The sequence below is a fragment of the Neolamprologus multifasciatus genome, chromosome 15 (genome assembly GCF_963576455.1).
Source record: "Neolamprologus multifasciatus chromosome 15, fNeoMul1.2, whole genome shotgun sequence".
In the NCBI taxonomy this organism is placed as follows: domain Eukaryota; kingdom Metazoa; phylum Chordata; class Actinopteri; order Cichliformes; family Cichlidae; genus Neolamprologus; species Neolamprologus multifasciatus.
The window spans coordinates 13,024,600-13,046,635 of NC_140453.1; the positions used below are offsets into that span (position 1 = coordinate 13,024,600).

Below are 22,036 nucleotides of genomic sequence, written 5' to 3' on the forward strand. Positions count from 1 at the left end.
TTGATTGAGACTATATCTTTGTTAAAAATAAAAAAATAAAGCTATGGCCACTGAAATATTAACTTAGAATAAAAACTGGAAACAGAGTGGTGGTTAGACTCGAGGAGTTTACCCACCCATTTACGCAAAATGTTCTGGGACTGAACAATGAAAGTACGATATGTTTGTTGTTCAGAAGTGAGATGAGATGTAACATAAGCTGTGTCTGTGGTTAGAATTCGTCACCTTTGTACTTTGTACTTCGGCTTATAGTAGTTTTACTCTCAGAAAAAAGTAACAGCTAATTGTTCAAAAAGCTGTCTTTCAAAGTAACAAATGTGGAAATTTATTCACCTCTTTAAAAAGTCTTCAAAATTCCACAAGTCAGATGTTCCCACTTAAACTGTTTACTCTATGTCTATGTTTATGAGAACCCGTTTTGAATAGGACTATGACTTTTCTAAGCATCACAGTCAGGATGAAGCGTACTCCTCACATGAGGCTCCATCAATTTTGCAAACATGTTTCTTTCTTTAGGTGGTAGATTTGGAGCAGGGGATACTTATGAACGGGGATGGAAGAGTTCTCCAGGACTCCCAGGGCAAACCCAAAAGAGTGGTCCTCGGAGAGGATGGACGCACTATTTTTGGTGAAATACTTCAGCCATTTTTATCTTAACATCTACAGCTTGGACAATGTATTTAAAAAGTGCAGTGAGTCCATTATTGGCTAGATACAGACACAACTTTTGTATGTTTGCCTCTGGATACTGCCACAGTGAATTTTAAATCAAACAATCAAGGTGTGATTGCATTACAGTCTTCCAGGTTTAATCCTTTGGGCTTTATAAATATTTTGCAATAATTGTTCAGGAATTATAGCCAGTTTTATACACAATTCCCTATTTTATCAGCCCAACTGACTGACAAGAAGTTTCATGGCCAGATGAGGCCTGTCATGTACAGTATGACATGACATATGAAGCAGACATAATGTCTGAAGTTCATCCAAAGTTGATTTTGTATTTTAGAGTTTTTCTCTGTAATTTTAAATATAAAGCCACAAGAGACAACAGTATAAGCAATAGAGTATAGGGTTATAGGAGTATCCAAATAAAGAAGAGTACTTAGTGGATCATAAATTATTTGGCATCTAACTATGTCAAAAACACTTTTAATCAGGCAGGCATACCAATGTTGAGATCTACAGTCAGAGATGCATCTGTCAGATTATTATTTATTTGTTTGTTTATTTATTGGTATTATTATTACAGAGGCAGAACTACAAAAGCTGTATTGTTGTGGACTTGACTGATTAATGAAATATCAGCTGAAAGTGCTTTAGAAACTTTGACCGTTGTCATCTGTCTGGATGCATGTTAAAAACAAAACACCTGCATAACAGCATTCTTTCACATCTGCCATTTTTTAATATTTCACAGTTATCACAAGGTTAATCTTTTTTTTTGCATTACAAAAGAAACTCTAGTATTTTGCACCTTTATGCATTTTAGTGCAAATCTGGTTTGTATTGAAGACACAGGCATTAATATTCAGCTTCATTTCTACCCAATCACACATCGCCAGATCACATGGGTAGTCCTTTGGTAAGCCAGGACGGTATTGCCCTGTTTGGCCATGGGAGAGATAGTCAACCTGTGATCAATCCAAAAGACAAGATCCTCATGGTTGGAGGGAAACGTGTACTTGGATTGGATCGGCCTCACCCCAGGACCTCCACCACCACCACCACCACCACTACTACCACCATGGCTCCTACTACCACACCTGAACCCACCACCACTGACTGGACCACAGAGGAGTTTACCACTGGATTTCCATACCCAACCTGTCCACCTGGGACCTTTTCCAAAACAGATGAATATGGTTATCCCATTCTGGACTCAGAAGGAATCTTGGACTGCTATCCAGAAGGTATGTTTTTAACTGAAAATTCATATGCTGCAGACATTGTCATAAAATGCTCATCAAAACAGAAATATGTACAGCAAGAATAGAAGAATATACTCCAGTACACCTACGTACACTATTGTTTACTTAATAGCTTTTCCACAGAGCTGAAGTCAAGTTCAGAGCCAGAATGTTCACATAAAAAACTATGACTTCACTAAATCTCTCAGTTGTATTATTTGTCATGACCATCTAGCCCAAGGCCAACAGTGCTTCCCGTTTGCAGCCACAGATTCCACTATAACCCTTTAAATGTGTATATAAACGTGTGATCGGGTCAGTTTGTGTGTCTGGATGTATATGTGCATGTGAGTGTCTATGTGAGACCGCAGAAACCACATGGACATCTGGAGGCTAACTATAGCCAGAGTCCCGCTGGTTTAAGCACACTATGAAACCATCAGTTGTGCATTGCATTAATGTTATTACACAAACAAAATCAAAGAAACAGACTTAGACAAATGCATAAACACAAAAAAGTAAATTATATAGATGCATACAGAGTAATTTGAAAATATTCAAGCTATACCAACAACACTATACTAGACGATCAAATTTGCAGATACAGTGTTACAGCAATAATAATAATACGTATTTGTCTTACATTATAAGCTAAAATAAATAAAATAAAATGCACTTCGAAATGTGTCTTCAGTCATGTGATTTTGATGCTATAGCTTGTTCTACTTCTCTGACAGAGGACTCCTCAGGAATGGAAATGGACTTCATGCTTACAATGACCAGGGTGCCTGATGCTTTAGTTCTTAAGAAAGGTATTGGCTGAGTTTGGCTTCGGACCATCATAGCGCCACTGGGCTGGGACCAACTAAACTGCACTGTATGCTCACTGTTTGTTGTCTATTACGCTGCACTGTTTGTTTATTGTCTGTTTATTTGTCAGTGCATCTGTTTGCAGGCTATTCCCATCTCTTCCCTTTTCCTTGCTGTGTCCTTCTTTGTTTCTCATTTTGCTTGTTTTGGTCACGGTTCATTGCTTGGTTTTAGGATATTTTCCATTACACGCTGTATTTAATCACTTTTCTTCCTGGATACACACTGCATGTAAACTGACTTGCTGAAGAGAATGCAATGCACTTGCATTGCATTCAATGTTTTAACAGTCTTTTGTAATGTAATAGCTGAACTCAAGCTCGAGCTGCAGAGGTTGGTTGCTGTTAGCTCATGCACTTTCTTATTTTATTACAGTAAATTTTGAGATCTAAAGGAATCAGTTGCATGTGACATTTGCTTTTATTCTTAGGTTTGCTACAAAGGTCACAGTAAGTGTTGTAGTATTTTCTTAGCATTTCCCTGCCGTGCCTAATAGCTGGTTGCATGTGTGTGGACCATGATGTAATGCTAAGGTCCACTGGTGCAGCGCAGGAAAAAAATATGTGATGAAAGAAGAAGAAGCCCACTGAATCCCACCACATTGGTTTGCTTTGGAGACTTTTGAAACAGTTGTTGTCTTCAAGTCTCTCTCCCCCAAACCCCCCACCACCACCCCCATCCCCCTCCTCTTCCCACATGGAAAATATGGGTAGCAAAAGTACAGCTTTGGGTGTTGGGTCACACATCTGCCCTCAATTAATTAAATCTGACATTCTCATTACACAGATCATGGCAACTCTTACAAAGGATTAATGAAACACAGCAGCAGATTATTAAACTAGGATGTAAATAACATAAATCTGTTTGGATCAAAACCTCACTGACACATGTGCTGTTGCTAGATGAGTTTGTTGTCCAGACCACCCCGCCACCAACCACCACCACCACTACTACCACCACCACCACAGAGATCACGATGCCAGAGGTGCACATCAGACCCGTGAACAAAGGGCCTTCAAACGAGTTTGACCTGAGTGGGAAGAAGAGGTTCACAGGTACTTAAAGTCTTTTTTGTATATCTTCTTACAAATCCATGCTTGTACATACTCGTGCCTTAATGCGATCTATGCAGTTTCACAACATGCCACTCTTCAATGGCAAATATTACTACAATGTAAAAAGAAAAAAGTGAGTGATATGACTGCTTTTATGAGGAAGGATCACACAGTGTGATGAGACTGAAACTGGACACTTCATAGTGTCGTTCAAGTCATGTTTTTCAGGTCATTGTTGGAATTTGCAGAGCCACAGCTATAACAGTTCTTATCATAAAAAAGAAAAAAAGCTTCACAGACCTGCTCATTACTAAAGAAGAGAGATAAAGTAGATAATTAGATAACATAAAGAGGCATTTGGAAGTCAATTATACTGTATTTCTATTTTAAAACCAGGTGTTTTAGGAGTTAGCATAAACTCAAAACAGTGCTATAATGAGACTGAATATTTGACTGATATTTCTCCAGAAACATGAGATGTTTAAGTAGGTAATGGTTTGTCAGCACCATGTTTACAACTGTTTTCTGGTGCTCCAAGTGGCCACAGAAAACATACAATATATAGGCAAAAGTATTGTCTTAATCTTTGAATTTGTGTGTTGTCAGTCCTGTTACAACAGATGTGTAAAGCACAGGGTCATGCAGTCTCCCTTTACAAACATTTGTGAAAAAATAGGTTGCTCTAACAAACTCAAATCAAGTGATGTGCTGTAATAGGATGCCACTATAGGCTCCTATAGGTGGCAGTACTTTTGTCCAATAGTATAAATCTATATATAACAAAAAATCTTTATGTACTGAACTAGAGTTTGCAGCCAAAAGCTTCACGGTTTCCATTTTTTAGTGACCATTCTGCTGGATCAGTCTCAGAATCATTAGTGAACATCTGTTGATCAGTCTACATTACATCTGCGCTGATTTCCACTCACTAGACTAAAATATAGCATGATATACCCTTTAGATATACAAGCATTTACACTGCACTCTCTTTTTCTCCCACTTCCTCCAATTAGCTGTGAGTATATCTTTATTTGGGTTACTGTGAGTTTAGTCAAGAGACAGCTCAATTTCTTTCTTTGTGAGTATATTCATATGGATGGAGGTCTTACCCTGCTGTAAATAATAACCGGAGCTCTGTTTTATTTTGTAGAGGAGTAATACATTTTGGACCTTGATTTTGGTTTTCGTATCAATAGCTCATAAATGCACAACCTTCTCCGGTTGCACGTTGACAACGTGCCACAAAAAAGAAAATATACAACCACACCTTAATTGGATTATAATAACTATGTTCAGGAAGGACATTTTATTCAGGGTCTTTAGACTTCATCCTTAACTATGGCCCCCTACTGTCTTTTAACTGTTCTTGTGTGCTTTCTTTGGCCTCTCATACCCCGTCACCTCATATGGTTTCACAAACAGACTGAAATGTTCTCTCAACAGAAATAAAAGCAACATCTATGTTACTATTCCAAACACTACGTAATGTTAAAGGTCCTTTTAATAGGTGCCTTTTTGTAATAGCATGTAGACTCTAGCCACAGGCTTTAAAAATAAATTACAGCATTTCAAGAACATGATCAATAACTTCTTTTAACTGTGGATGTTTTCATGGTGAACATACGGAGAGTTTGAAAACAGACTGTTCTGTAATTAGTGCAAGACAGACTTCATAAAGTGAAAGCTATTAAGTAGGATGACTAATGATAGTCAAAATTATTGCAATATTTAAACTACAAAAACATCAGTTCCTTCGTGTCAATAAGGTCCCTGCTTCCCTGTGGACTCCAGATACGCCTAAACAGCTGCAGAGCAACAGAAGATGTTGTACAAGAGTTTGTAAAGACTGTGTTTGTAGTTTTCCTCATGGCACATCTATTGACTTTGTGGAAAAAATACTGGCAGTGCACCTTTAAAGTAGAGTTGTGGCAGCATGAAGCTGTTGTAAAAGTTTTGTAGTCACTGTGGCCAATGAGAGTCAAGGTTTATCTATTCTGCATGTGAATGAGCTCAGAGCACAATTAGCTTCTATATAAGACATGAATAAAAGCTTTACTTTAACTTACTGACAGATTCAATGCAACATGTCATTATCATTTAGATTGATCTTTGCAAGAAGCATTGTGAAGGGAGAGATTTATTGCTGTGTTTTTATCAGTCATGTCATAAATATCAGTGACATGTTACGCCAGAAGCCACGGTGAAACGATAGCGCAGCTTCTCTCTCGGTACACGACGACTGTCCTGTGACTACACACCTCACATAGCCATCTGAAAGCTATTACTTTCCCAAGTCCAAAATGGAAATCATAAAAGTTAAGGCTGCTGACCTCAGCAGAGAAGGAAGAGTCTTTTGGCTCAATGTGGAGACTTCCTCTTTCCTATTTATTAGTTTAATATATCTTAGGTCCTCTTTAGCAGCCTGCCAGTTTACTGATATGCGTTTCATCAACCATCCAACGTTGACTTCCCCTTCCTGTCCTTGCCCATGCTTGGTTTGTTTTGTATTAATCTGGCAAAAGCAGACATGGGACAAAAAGTATTAACTAATAATTTTCAGCAGTTGTGTGAATATGCGTTGGACTTACTTCCAGATGGATGGAATTTGCCGCATTGGGCAAGAAAATGAGCATCAGGATATTTGGACTATTAGAATGCAAATTTATGCCTTACTAGACTAATATTACAGCTGACATTATGTGAACTTTCCTCATACTGTTTCCCAGTGGCTTTTGATGCACATCAGACTTACACACGCCAGTTTCTGCCTGTGTGCTTTTAGATTTGTTTGGGGGTTTTTCTTGTTTTTTTAACAAGCAGAAGAAGATAGTGTGTCTCTGTAGGGAAGTGCTTTAAGCAGTGAAAAACGAACACATGAGGAAAGTAAAACATTTGGATCATCCACAACCACGGGCCTCCACAGATCCTAGACATGTGGACACAGCCTTACAAGCACCCTATAGGCACATAAATCTGCTCACTGCGGTGGCAGATGATGTATTTCAGCGTATGAATGCAGAGAACAAAAGCCATATGACCACATATCGAAGCCTTCACCAGCCGAAACCCACGCAGTTTAACTGTCTGAGGGTTGATGAGTTGATACTGACATGTGCTAGACTTTCGGCATTCAAAGAGGGCCAGTCATCTGGGGAGGTGGGAGCGAGGCCAGACTTCAGTGGTTCCCTCCAAATCCCAGTCTGACTAGGAATTTTGTGATACTTGAAGTATTCACAGCTGTAGGTTCAGCTCTCCTTTCCAGAATCACTGAAAACAAGTAAAAATTTTAAATGGAAAGGACAGGGAAGGGACAGTCAGATGAGCATGTGGCTAGAATCTGACTTCCTTATTACAACTCAGAAATGAGAATTATAGTTTTCACCACATTTGCAAAAGGAAAATAATAAATCAAAATTGGGTAACCAGAAAAAGTACTAGAATCTTGTCATGTCTTTTATTGTGTGCATTTACAATAAATATTTTAAAAATTACCAACGTTATATATATTTTTTAAATTATATATATTAAGAAGATATCTTCCTCAAATTTATGTTATTAAAATAAGTAACCTAATCCGACATTTATTCTTTCCATCAGCTCCATACGTTAACTACATCCAGAAGGACCTGGGAGCACCTTGCTCTTTAACAGAGGCTCTGGAGTACCTTCAGGTTGACGTCCTGGAAAACTTAATGAAAAATGACAGCCTGGCAGCCAATCACAACCAGCCTCCCAAAAACAAGCCTCATAACTTCACTGTGGTCGCTATGGAAGGCTGCCACTCCTTTATCATCCTGGACTGGGCCCGCCCTCTCAAGGATGATATGGTGTCAGGTAAGAAATGTTGTTAATCTAAATGGTTCTGTTATTTTACAGTGACTATGCATCTGTAGTTTTGTTTTGTTGGCTTTTATACATATTTTATCAGAGACATTTCCATGTTTTTTTTTTTTTTTATTAAACGTGGTGGAGCAGAGGGGACCCCCGTGGGGGCCACATGGGAAAAATCTAACTATGAGATATTTGTTTGAAAATTCAGCAAGTTCTAAAAAATTTTATTGTGAACAAATCTCCCAACTTACTACTAACGAACTAACAAAATGCAGTGTTAATCACAATCATAAATATGTTTAAATGTATTGAATGACAAAAGTAAAGACCAGTGTCTGTGTTTTAAATTCACCTTTGCACTGCATGTGATTACATTGTTGAGTATTATTATAAAATGTTACTAAAGAAATGAAATGAAATTAAAGCTCTGAAAACAGGAAAGTTGTAGCTGATTTAAATTTGGTCAATGTTACCCTAAAGGTCGTCACGTCTCAATAGGTTTCAGTACAGTTGTAACATTTTCCAGCAGATCGTTCAATGTGTGCAGAAATCACACATAAGCTCTTCACTTTTAAACTGACCTCAGTTTTGTGCACAAGATCATCGCCCGTGATGACCAAGTACTTTTAAGCAGTTGAAAAGTCAGCTGAAGAGACGGACCAGGAGCTTGCTGTTGATTTTGTTTGACAGTTTGTCCCCCAAAGTGAGAAGGACTTCTACTGTTCAGTATTGAGGCATCTGATGGGAGAACTTTCAACAACAACAATCGGAGCTGTGGTGCACTCCAGAGTTTGATTGTGTGGCAGATTAGAGCAGCGGTCCCCAACCCCCGGGCCTCGGACCGGTACCGGTCTGTGAGTCGTTTGGTACCGGGCCACGAGAGTTGAGGCTCAGGTGTGAAATGTATGGTTTTCAGGGGTTTTATCGGTTTTCAGCGCTCTTTTGTTATCGTTTTTAGCATTAACTCGGTTTTCCTGGGTCTTTTCACGTGTGTTATGAATAAATCTTCTTTTTTTCGGTACAGGTACTAGTTTTATTTTGTTGTATTTATCCGCGACACCTTAAAGGCCGGTCCGTGAAAATATTGTCGGGCATAAACCGGTCCGTGGCGCAAAAAACGTTGGGGACCGCTGGATTAGAGCACACTATAAATACATCTGTTTTTTGGCAACAAAAACTACCCGGACCACTAATCAGATCAATCAAATCAGTCAAATTCCAGCAAAGTATTGCTGTGTTTACATTTTTCTGTGACATCCACACCTGTTTAATACATAGTCTAATGTATTAAACAGGTGATGCTACAATGTAGCTTGCCATCACCAGTGTGTGAATGTGTGTGTGAATGGGTGGATGACTGGATTTGTAAAGCGCTTTGGGGTCCGTAGGGACTAGTAAAGCGCTATATAAATACAGGCCATTTACCATTTACCATTTTTACCATAGTCTGTTTCATCATATTCTCATCTGTTGTGGTTCACCAGATACCTTGAACATGTTATCAGCCTCCCTCCGGACTCACATTTTAGAACTCAGTCCAGCAGCTTACTGGGAATAAATCGTGAAAGGGCAGACGGCATAGAACACTTGGAATAGTGTTCCTAAACTCCCACCGCTTCTTAGAGAAAACCAGAATTCATCTGACCTTGAAATTGACACATGGAAAAAGGGAAAAGAGAGGAGAGTGGTGATAACGGCCTTCTGTATGGGCTATCAGAAGTAGCAATCTGGCCAGCAAGAGAAGCAGTATGTTTTCTTTGGCAGGCAACCACAGACTCGTGGTCATGCAGTGCACAGGTTCATCATCTGATGTGTATAACAGATAGGTCTGTGCTGTCACTGGTCTTTTCTTTCCTTGGATTCTTACCCACTGTTCTTGGTTACTTAAAGTTTTATTAGACTTCTGTGCCTTATCTGTCTGTGCTTTTTTTGGCATCAGTGATTAGTATTTCTCCCATTTAAACTGTCCTAAATAATAACTTAAGATATCTACTTTTTTCTTGCCCACAAATCTTATCATAGAAATGAAAAAAAGGAAGAATTGATCGCAATAAGAAGGATTTTCCGTGTGCACAAAATCTGATGTAGTTTCTTCTTTAGTATTTTGTTGACCGCCATTGTTGTCACAATTTCCTGTGTTTCCTTTCCTTTCCTTTCCTAATGGTCTAGGCTACTATATATTACTCTAGATATACAATATACATTAACTGGCATATATATATGCAGGGTTAGTTCACACATCCAGAGCTAATCACAAAGGGCTGTTTTTGTAATTAGGGGGTGTTTGCACAACCATGCATTACGACCATTATGGCTTTTTTAATAACTATTGCATGGAAACAGCTGTTAGCATCTGGTTTTGTGAGTTTTCACCTGTATCCAACTTCTGGTTCCATTTACTCTGATGCATTGAGGGCATTTTCTTTGAAGGCTTTAAACAAAACATACACTTTATTCACTGAATACTTTAATTGTTGCTTTTGGCTTAAAGAACTACCTTCAAGAGACACAATTTATACCCATAGTAGGGGAAATTGCCCTCTATAGATTACACAGACAGACAGCAAAAGCAAGGATACTACTCTATCAAACCTCGATCTAACTATGCAAAAGGAATGAGGAAAAAAAACTCAACAGAAGAAAAACAAAGTAGCTAGTATTTCCCTTCTCATCTGTCAGCAGCCAGCTGTGTTGGTCCAGCGCCAGTAAAAACAGAAAGTCCTGCTCAAAAGTCCAATAGAAACAGTCGGTAGTTTGACGTGCAGCTGAACTGGTCTCCATAGTTTTAAAGTGAGTGATCGAGGGCTGTGTGACCTCAGGTATTCACCGGATTTGTCTGTGTGTCTGAGAAGAAGAAGAAAGCAGACAGAGAGGAAGGCAGGCTGGAAGACAGTCAGTATGAGCAACAGAAAATGCAGAACTGCAGATTTTCTTTATAGTGTTCGAGACCACCTACTCCCACAAAGGAATAGTTTGACATGAACTGTAAATATGAAGCTGCCACCAGCCGCTAGGAGGCTTAACCTCATCACCGCAAGGTTGGCTGGGCTGCCAGTGGATCCTTGAGGAACTTATTGCATGCTGCCAAGAAATTCTGGTATATGGCCCTTATTTTTACACCTTGGTCTTGAACTGTGTCAGGTTGGCTCTTTCCATAGGTTTCAGTCTTTGTGCTGTGCTATGGTAACCAATTTCTGGTGGCCAAAAAAAGAAAACAAAAAGGATGTAGGTCTATTTCTCAAAATATCAAACGTTTCCTGTTATGCTGACCCTCAAATTGATATAAACATAAAAATTCTACATCTGCTTTAGAGATTTTCATTTTAATGGCTAAGGAGACCTGCAATTAATTTTGTGTTATTCTCTGCAGGCTACATGGTCCAGAGTGCCTCATACGATGACATCCTCAACAATAGGTGGTCCTCTAAAGCTGCCACTGGGACACACCTGGCTGTGGAAAATCTCAAGCCCAACTCTAGGTAACATATTTTATTGTGTATGTTTACAGTATGTTAATGTTCTCTAGATGCATTTGCACGTACAATGTGTGAACATCCAAAATATTTTCCAGCTGGAGCAGTGTACAACATCATCTCCCATGTGGGAGTCATAAAAACAAAAGAAGCTTATTTTACAAACAAAGACTTGCTTAGCTGCATGAGTCTTTTACCCTGACCTCTGCGTGACCGAATATGCATGTTGCCTGTGTGTTTCTGTGTGATTGCATGTAGATGTTTTTGTTTTGGCTGACTGTGATCAAATTAGTTTTATATTATTCAAAGCATGTAAATTTTATGCTGTAGTGACAGAAAAAGTCACTTTCTGTCACTACTTTTTCCCGTTTTCCACTTCAGAAAAAGTGGAAAACCAGCAGTTTGGTTAAGAAGCAGATATGAATCTTTTGTGACGTGCAGTAAAACTCAGATGAGACCCCAGAAAATTCAGCGGAACATAAATACAGCACATATTATCTGACACTTGCACAGAGATACAGCCATCTCGGTCTGTTTCAGTTATTAGAGCATGTTTCCACAGCCGTGTGTTACGAGACATGGGTCATGGCTGTCAAAATAAATGCATGGAAACATGAACCCAAGACAGAAAGAGAGTCTTGGATTCCTTTGTTGTTCACCTGTGCTTTTAGGGGTTTCTGCTAAAAGAATTTACGATACTCTAAATGGTGCAGTAACTTATACCTAGTTGCAGTAATTTAAAAATAGATTAAAAAATAGATTTTTTTCGAAATTGATACACAACGTTTATGTGTTATTTAGTCAGTTGATGCATTTAGGCCATCCAGATAATCTTCAGCAGTTCTCAATAAATGTAGTGATTAAGTAGGGGAGACCGGGGATAGTTGTAACATTTTTGACATTTCTGTCTGTAAATTGGAGCTCTTTCAAGGTAGTGGATTCAAAATGTAATGCAAAGTATTTACATGTCTCGGATATTAAATAGTGCAGCTATTTTCTCTGCAGCACAATTACCCATTGCATGGTATGGTCTCAAACACAAAGAGTGAAATGTTACAATTAACCCCATAGTCTGGGTTAGTTGTAACATATCCTGGGGTGAAATGTAACACAATGAAAAAAGGGTACTAACAAAACATTGACATGTAATCTTTGTTTATTCAACACATGAATGCACTTAGAGCCATTTATGTAGCTATGTGTGTGTGTGTGTGTGTGTGTGTGTGTGTGTGTGTGTGTGTGTGTGTGTGTGTGTGTGTGTGTGTGTGTGTGTGTGTGTGTGTGACAGAATGCAGAAATCTAGCTTTTGAACATATTCCAACCCCTAAAAAAAGACAAATTATGGAATTTTCTGCAACTGAATATTTCATTAATTTTGGTTGGTCTTCCTTGAGTTTGGCCTCATTGGCTCAGTGGGCATTATAACCTACAACTCTTGCACCAATTTTGAACATAACAATGAAGCTGAAAAAATGTAGTTGTTCACCAGCATCGCAATTCCATTACTTTTTATCATGGCTTACCTTGGTGTGGTTTGCAAAGTGCTTCAGAAAGATGAGGAAATCTGTTTCTTGCACCCATCCTGATTTATTTCCATTACCAATACTTCCTACTGGTCCATCTCTGACACAGTGGTCTGCATAATGTATGTGTGGGAACACAAACAGTGGAGGAATTGTGTTGCCAATGGCATTAACCGCATATACAAAAGCGACCAGTGAACCTCTCTCTGCTGATGTCTTTGCCCCAACTTGTTTAATATAAGTTAAAGTAATAGTGTGGTAAGTAGTAACATCTGCATTATTGTTACAACTGACCCAGACTGTTGCTGTTACAACTGACCCAGACTCCTATAGCCATGAACTAGCTAACATTACAGCCAACGGCTAAAACATTAGCACTAAAGACCTACACAGAATATATCCCCATAGACATACAAATAACATAATTTAAGTTTGATGAGTTTAACTGCAAAGCAGATAATGCTGTTAGAAATTGAAATAAAGTAGAAAAACTTACTTTTTGGCATACAAATTACTTTTTTTCATGTTAAATTGTCTGTGTTTGACAAAATGTGCTGATTTTTCACATGTGATAGCAGAACTGAATTGGGCATGCACAGGATGAGTCACATCATTTGAAACTTAGCCCTGATTGGAGAAATTGGAAGTGTTACAACTGACCCACGTTACAACTATCCCCGGTCTCCCCTACTGGCAAGTGCAAGAAGACACAAAAGTGAAACTACTTTATATCCTTTAGCAAAAACAACATGTGTGAACCATGCATAGTTCAAATGAATGGTATTAATGGACACTAAAGGCTTTTATATAGTATATTGCACAGTCTAAAGCAGGGGTGTCAAACTCAAATACACAGTAGGCCAAAATTCAAAACTGGAACAAAGTCGCGGGCTAACATTAATATTTATTGAAATATATTTATTCCTCCAGATATAAGAATGAATCTTTTCTTATGGACTCAAACACATTTTGCTGAAAAACTGAATATGAAACAAGCAAAGCTTAATACTAAACAATATATATATTAGCTGTATAATACCACTAGGCCAGCTCTAATAGTAATTTGGTATGGCTTCACGGGCCAAATGTAATTAGGCCAAATTTGGCCCGCGGGCCAGAGTTTGACACCTATGGTCTAAAGCAAGAGTCTTTTTAGGTTTGTGAACTGTCAAAAAAACAGATGAACACAAAAAACTTTCCAAAAGTATGAAAAAGGTTTTTATTCCCGCCAACCAGTTTATATCCAGGATCACAGAATGGTTTATGGGTTAGTGTTGGCATTTCCCATGCTGGAGGCTCCTTCATGGCTTCCAGAACTATTTGTATTGCATTGACTAACAGCATAACTGCATATAAGTGAAATTTATCCTTTTCCCTCTTTCTATCAGTGAGTCATGTGGTGGGTAATACTTTCTAATAACTACACAAGCATTAATAAGTTATTAGTAAAGACCTCAGATGGGTTATGCATGAATTTTACAATAAATATTTCTATGTTGCGTATTGCTTTGTGCTCTTCCTGTTGCGTATTTATAACAGCTTTGTAAGGCATAAATAGACCATGAATTACAATATTAGATAAATATTTATAAAACCTCAATTAACATTCTCACAAATAGCTGATATCTTAATCATTACATGTATAAATGTAGATCTATGTACTCTGTTAATTACTAAGACTTTTTAAATTATTCCATAAACCATTGCAGCTCCTAAAAAGCTATCTTTATGATGTAATACTTAAAAGTGGTGAATCCATCATTTGTAAAGTATAAAATGCTGACATTAGTCACTTTATATGAGCTTATTTAGCAAGAACCTTTTATGTCTGTGTTTATAAATGACATATTACAGAGAAGTAATGCTTTATAAATGATGACTTGAGTATTTCCTAATACCTTACTAACCCTTAATAGTGTGCTTTTACAAAGTATTGCCATGTAGTGCATACATAACATATATATTCTACTTCCATTGTATATAAGGTTTTTTTAATGTAAAACTAGCTTTCGTCAAACAAAAGTCTAGCAGTTTTCACTCTAAATAGCTAATGAATACTTGAACTTGAAAAAATGGAACTCTGCAACCATTTAACAACATGTGGTAATTCATTTAAAGCCTTTTTATGCATAGAAATTGACAATTTTCTAATTTCCCTACTTCTGGTTTTCTAAGCATCTATTTCTCCTGCTGTATGTAAGAGAAGTGTACAGAATACAAATTAGTTGTGAATTTCTTACATATGTGAATATTTTTGAAACAGTTTAAAATTGGCTTTTGTGGGTTCATCTTGTAGTTCAGCTGTCATTTATTATGAAAAGCATATTATGAGGCCAGGCCAGATTTGGCTTGAAAAGGTACAACATGTGCAGTTGCCACATAGAATTTCTTTTTGAATGAAGATCTCTGCATTGAAAGTTTCAAATAGCAAGCAACTTTGGTCCTTGATACTGTATTTATTTTCACAATGTCCTTTTTTTCCTACCCACTCAGATTTCCTCTCGTCTTTCTTCTTCCATGACGTCATCTCTCTATAGCTGCATTGCTTTCTTCTCTCCCTCTCCCGTGACATAATTTGGTGATCCTCTTCATATGGCCGTGGTGATTGGATCCAGGCTTCATGGCTGTATGTGGTGAAGGTTTTTAGACTTGAAATTGACAGATGATGAGCTTACTGTGTGTGACCTTGCACAGTATACGAAAGCTCATGCGCACACATCATGCACAGTGGAAAAATTTGCAGTCTCTCAGTGTTGTCACTGCTGTTTTTTTTTTCAAATGTGACAGGACTTTATAATTCCTCAACCACCTGGAGATGAAATGAGATCACTGTTTGGCTTTGTTTTGCACTCTGGCAAGAAAGCTCGTGACATCTAGTAACGCTTTTGGGTGACAAATTTCTCTGTTGATTAGAGTCTCTCTCGCTTTCTTTACTTTTCCACATCCTTCCTTTTTGTTGTCATTCATTCTTCTACTTTCCTCTCAGCTGTTAACCTTTGCTTTTATGGATGTGTCTTTTTCCTCTCAACAATCTCTTTTGCCTCACCTCAGTCCTGCTCTCCTTTTCCCTTGAACGTGAGCCAGAGAGCCATTTTATTGTGCTGCGCTCACCTTGGATTCATACAAGCATAAATCGGGCTACTCTTAAATCTTAAAGAATGTCAAGTGATCTGCTGCGATCGTTATCATTTTCCTATTTTTAACCAGTAACAACAAAACAGGTGGAGTAGCATGTTAAATGCTAAAACTTATTAAAGCCATACTTTGTGCTCTGTTGTCATTCAGGTACTACTTCAGGGTGCAAGCAAAGAATGTGTTTGGTGTGGGACCATTCAGCGAAACGCTCTCCTATGTTACTGAATCAGGTTGTATTCTGTCATCACCTGCAACTGTAAACTTTGAGATACCCTAATGATTAAAGTTCAGACTGACTCTACATTTTCTTTCCTTACTGTACAAAAATAGAAGAAAAATTCTCGCGGTTATATTCAGCGCACAATATTCACACAGCGAGTCGCCCTTGAAGAGAAGCCGACTTGCACATGTACACTGCATTACACGGTCTATTGGTTTTTCTTTCCCATCATCAGGTGAATGCATTAAACTTGATATGCAGTCTTTTTCACCCCTGGTGTTTACTTTCTTTTTTGTTTTTTCAGATGACCCTCTCCTCATTGAAAGACCACCTGGTAGGTCTGCACACTAACAGCACATTTCCAACTTAGAGACAAGTTATACTGAAAAATAATGAAAAATAATAAAAAAGTTACAGTAATTTAGGATGGATTTTCTCTTCCAAAGCTTTCCTTATAATAGTAACGTAGCTAATGTTGAACTTCTGTGATAATTAACTGGATATTGAGTTCACTGTTTTCTAGTGTGTGACAGTTGCGTTTGTCTGTTGTTATTCTTTGTATTTATGTTTATAACAATATGACCCCAGGAGTGATCTGGCCACAAGTGATTTTTCATAACAATGATATTTTGACTTGGTTTAAAGGCAATAATGATGATAAGTAAAACATTTAAATGCTTCTCTGTGTAGGCAAAACATATATTCATCACTTGATGAATCCCTGAATAATATAACACTTGACATATATAAAAAAAAAAGAATCCAAAAGGCAAAAATATCAAAGAACATTTTAGGTAGAAATGCAACTTAATGCTCTTCTTCCTCTATTCCTTAATGCAATCAGGAGGCGAGCCAATCTGGATTCCCTTTTCTTTCAAGTTCAACCCAGTCCATAGCAGCTGTAAGGGCAGCCAGTATGTCAAGCGGACATGGTACAGGAAGTTTGTGGGTGTGGTTCTGTGTAATTCCCTACGATACAAGATCTTCATGGGAGACAGTCTAAGAGGTAAATATATTTCTGATGCTTAAAAATCTGAAATAAAGACTGTTTCTATGGAGCAAGAGGTGTGGCAGTCACCACCGACTAGTGTGTTCACACAACCAATGATAAAGGCTATTAGCCACAGATCTGCAATTATAATTGGTAATTACTGTTCTTTGCTAAACCTTTTCTTTTTGGCTATTGCTTCCACATGGACATAGTTAAATATTTATTTCAATTTTAATTCAGTTTTATTTAATAGCACCAAATCAGCAGTTGCCTCAAGGCCATTTATATTATAGGGTAAAGACCCAACTCAATATGAGAAAGAAAACGACCTGCTATAAGAAAGATGACAGTGGGAAGGAAAACCTCCCTTTTAACAGAAGAAAGAAACCTGCCAGGCCCTTCATGAGCCTGATCCAAAAGGAAAGTTTAAACCTAATCTCAAAAGTAGAGAATGCTTCTTTCTCCCAAACTGGGACCTGGTTCCAAAAAAGAGGAGCCTTAAAGATGAGGGCTCTGCCTCTCATTCTGTTTTCAGAAACAGGTCTGAAAGAAAAGTGCTTCAGGTAAAACGCTTCTATAGTTTGCCTGGCTCTGCCATTATTATTACACCATTTGGCAAGATTTATTATGAATTGCCTCCCACCATAGCAATGGGAAACGTTATAATAAAGATACCTCTCCCTTTCACCCACAGACCCATTTTACAGTATAGGAGATACATTTGGCCAGGGAGAGGACCACTGCCAGTTTGTGGACTCCTACAGGGATGGAAGGACAGGCCCAGCCTACTTGTCAAATAATCTGCCCACAGTACAAGGTAAATAAAAACAGACTGTGCATATTGTTTTAAATTTGCAGCCTGCACTGTTAGCCCCTACTTATTATTTGTTTCTATGCCGTCTGCCTTTCTGGCTCTGTAAAGGACCAGCTGGTTTATTTATACCCATGCAACATATAAAGATGCAGAATATTGTTTGCATGAATGCTCGTTAAAGTGATTTTTGTGTTGTGTTTTAGCCCAAATTTCACATGCTTTTCATTACCCCGATTTTTCCAATTAAACCATAAGTTCTTAGATTAAAGTCATGAATTGCTGGTAGTTATTAGTTTCGGGTCATTTTGGTACACCATGAAAATGCTTAAAACTTGCTTCATATAAGCAGTTGACTATATTTATGGTAAGTATGCAATCTTCTAAGGGTATTTTCTTATATGCGTGTTTAAGGCAGTTTAGCATTGTGGCATCAGGCGAAGTGTGTGTGTGTGTGTGTGTGTGTGTGTGAGAGATGTGGTGCTGAGCAACCACACAGATGTGTATCAAACCCACCCCGTATTAGATATACAGCTATGATTGGCCTGGCAAGGGAAAGACCAGTTGGGAATATGTATGACTGGGAGAGAGGCCAGTCACGTGCTGGAGCAAATGAAACAGGTCTCAGATTTGTCTAATTCCCACGATAATGGCAGTTATCTCTGAAAGTTTTACAATGTAAGAAATGATCAAATTCACAACCTCCGGGGTAGCAGCTTCTCTGTGCTGCGGTGCTGTCATTTTCTATCAAACATTACTGAAACAAGAGTAAATAGTGCATTTGTTGTGGACTATTTCTATTACTATTGTGGAAGGAGTACCTTTGCATCAGAACAGGGTATGTAGGATTGCCTAAAACACCATATCTATTATGCTCAAAGAATATGCCACTCTGCGCCACAATGAGAGTGTCTCTGATGCGTTCACAAAACTGCAGTTCCATAAAAATAGATGCATTTGATAAATTCTCAAATAGTGTTATTGTTTGCAAATTCCAATAGAAACCAACTTACATGTCATTTGCCATAAACTCATGTCCACTGATGTGCCAGTGGAGAAATGCCATTCATACCTGTATAGGTTTTGACCAGCGCTTTTGTACTACTCACACATTGCATTATTGCACATTATCTCATTTTGTTGTGCAGTAGTTTAATGGATGGGGACGCTTCTATTTATTTACCTGTCTAAATGAGGATGGCTTTTAGCTATAAATAACTTTTTCTCTATTGCAGGATACTATCGTTCCTACAGACAAGAGCCAGTTACATTTGGGGTTATTGGCCGACGCACGCCCCATCCATTTGTGGGCTGGTATGAATGCGGGGTGCCCATCCCTGGAAAATGGTAACACAGTGAGAAGAAAAGACATTGTTGGGCAACTGTTCTGCATCCTGCTGCAGGCCTTCACCTTTTCAGGTCCTGCCCTAAAAATGGACTTTTGCCTGCCACTACAAAAAGACACCACTTTGAATTTGTTACAGCTTCACACAAAAGGAGAATATAGTACTTTTAAACAATTCAGTGTATATCTTTACAATGCACTTTTTATATAAAGCAGTCTGTATATGAGGGGAAAAAAGAAGCATGTGTGCTCTTGCTTAGTTTAACTCTCAGAGTGCCCTATTTCCAACCATTCCAGTGACAGGTCCCCACCCAGTGTTATTTATTTGACCAGTAATGCAGTGACATTGGACCAAAGAAGAAGCTGCAAAGCAAACTGTAAGAATGGGCACTCGAGGTGTATATAGGTCATTTTTAATCATGACATTTGTATTTCATAATATAATAGCTTCTGACAGCTACTTTGTGTTTGTTTATTGTGTTTATAAACAATCATACTGTTTTTACAACTTTTGGTATTCACCAGAATCCATTAAAAGTTACTGTGTAAGTTTTGTATGTGATGTGTATGGACAAAGAATAAAAGACCAAATATTTGCTCAGGAACTGTGGGAGATTTAATAAAGGTGGTATGGGAAACATAATAATAATAATAATAATAATAATAATAATAATAATAATAATAATAATAATAATAATAATAATAATAATAAACTTTATTTATAAAGCACACTTAAAAACCAAGGGTATGCCAAGGTGCTTAACAAGTAACATAGAGAATAGAAGGAAGATAATAGAAATAGGACCAAAGCAAGTACTAGGTATGCAAGCAGGTAGCTGTCACTGATACATAGGAAAGCAACAGGTACAGAGCAAACAAGAAGTTAAATGAGCATAAAAGTGCATGATATAAAACCATAAAAGAAATATTAACTAGAGGGAAAGGCAAGATTGAATAAGTGGGTTTTTAGTCGTGATTTGAACAGTGCAATGGAATCAGATGCGCGGAGGTCGAGAGGAAGGGTATTCCACAGTACCGGGGCAGCCAGAGCAAACGCACGGTCACCCCAGGACTTCAGCCGAGATCTGGGTTGGGTCAGAAGTAGTTGAGTAGCAGATCTAAGTGTTCTAGCAGGAGTATGTGATTTGAAAAGTTCACTAAGATAACTTGGTGCTAATTTATCAATAGTTTTGAATGTAAGGAGTAATATTTTAAATTGAATACGGTACTTTATGGGCAGCCAATGCAAGCTAGCTAGAACAGGAGTAATAGGGCAAAATTTCCTGGTACCAGTCAAGAGGCAGGCTGCTGCATTTTGAACATAGCAATCCAAAAACATGAATCATATTGTACTTTTCTCTCCTGACACATTCTTCTCTAGCAAAAGCTTTTACACATGATCCAGAGCTACTTAATCAACTTAATGGAAGATCAGAGTATCAGATACGGTTTAGCTGAGCCAGTTGGAACACCACCTATTATAATCCAATAAAATCTCAAAAACAACACATTGTGGAGAGCAGCAGGTGCACAAAGAAAAACTGAGAAGCAATCATACTCAGTAAAAACAAGTCAGCTTCGACATGTACCTCTGTGTATTGCAGAGTTCTGATAATGTGATTTTACTTGGAATTTAACATTTAATCCAAAATAGAATTTCTGCGTGTTAGCACTACATAGTTAGCTATATTATATAGTTAGTATTATATGTTTAAATATTGCACATTGTCACATTTACACTCACCAGTCTTTGCCTTCAGAATTGCCTTAAATATTCATCTTCATGGTATAGATTCCATACTGACAAGACAGTAACAAAGAGATCCTTCAGATATTTTTGTTTTGCACATCCTTGAAGGGAATTTCCTACAGGCGCTCTTTTGAACTGAAATCTGGTGACTGTGGAGGCCATTTGAGTACAATGAAATCATTGCCATGTTCAAAAAGCCTGTTTGAGTTGATCTGAGCTTTTGACATGGTGTGTTATCCTGCTGGAAACAGCCATCAGAAGATGTGTACCCAGTAGCTATGTAGAGGTAGACATGGTAGGATGGAGCCATGCTTTCATGTTGTTTCTGCCTAAAATCAGAATTATGCAAAAGTAATCAAGACTTTAACATCAGGCAAAATATTTTCAATCTTTTGTTACCCAATTTTGGTGCAAATTGTAGCCTCAGGTTCTTGTTCTTAGCTGACAGTAGTGCCACTTGACTTGGTCTTTTGGCGCTGTATCTTACCTGCTTCAAGGTTTGACTTGTTGTGTGTTCAGAGATGCTCTTCTGCATCTTACAGCTGAAAGCAGTTTTACCTTTCTCCTCTGACCTCTGACATCAACGAGGTAATTTTACTCAGAGAACTGCTGTTCAGTGGAAATTTTCTCTTTTTGATCCATCCTCTATAAACCCTAGAGGTGGTCATGTGAGAAAGTCCCAGTGGATCAGCAGCTTCTGCACATCTGACACCAACACCTTAAATCACCTTTCTCCGCATTCCGTTTGACCATCGGCACCTTGTTTTGACAACATCTGCATGCCTAAATGAATTGAGATGAACAGGTGTACCTAATAAAGTGTAAACACACACACACACACAGATATATATATATATATATATATATATATATATATATATATATATATATATATATATATATATATATATCATAATTTCATTATGATTACATTATTTATGTAATAAAAAGGAAGAGAAAAGGACTCACTGATGTATCTGTTATGTATACTTTGTTACTTTGTTAAATGTTGTTTGTTACCAGCCCCTGACTTTACTTTTGATAAACTACTACAATGTATAATTTCTTCTTCTAAACCATTGTATAAAAATGGGTGATTGAACACAGTTGTATTTATATTTA

At 37.9% G+C, this 22,036-nt stretch overlaps 1 protein-coding gene and 1 long non-coding RNA gene across 9 annotated transcripts in view; both read left to right on the plus strand.

The window, feature by feature from the left end:
* The window catches only part of fndc1 (fibronectin type III domain containing 1), a 44,616-nt gene extending 22,853 nt beyond the window's left edge, over positions 1–21,763 (plus strand). For 7 of the 8 annotated variants that reach the window (XM_085133371.1, XM_085133369.1, XM_085133370.1 and 4 more), the window contains 11 exons: positions 517–628; positions 1,566–1,913; positions 2,648–2,722; positions 3,683–3,835; positions 7,433–7,669; positions 11,037–11,145; positions 15,948–16,027; positions 16,322–16,351; positions 16,862–17,023; positions 17,703–17,825; positions 19,055–21,763. In XM_085133371.1, the coding sequence (XP_084989497.1) occupies positions 517–628; positions 1,566–1,913; positions 2,648–2,722; positions 3,683–3,835; positions 7,433–7,669; positions 11,037–11,145; positions 15,948–16,027; positions 16,322–16,351; positions 16,862–17,023; positions 17,703–17,825; positions 19,055–19,170 (1,545 nt within the window). In that variant the 3' untranslated portion in view covers positions 19,171–21,763. The remainder of the gene's footprint in view (positions 1–516; positions 629–1,565; positions 1,914–2,647; positions 2,723–3,682; positions 3,836–7,432; positions 7,670–11,036; positions 11,146–15,947; positions 16,028–16,321; positions 16,352–16,861; positions 17,024–17,702; positions 17,826–19,054) is intronic. The other variant, XM_085133373.1, reaches the window with a different exon arrangement.
* LOC146501719 (uncharacterized) lies at positions 11,152–13,573 on the plus strand. The gene is made up of 2 exons (XR_014869451.1): positions 11,152–11,490; positions 11,527–13,573. It is a non-coding gene; the product is annotated as an uncharacterized LOC146501719 (long non-coding RNA).
* Positions 21,764–22,036: the final 273 nt, after the last annotated feature.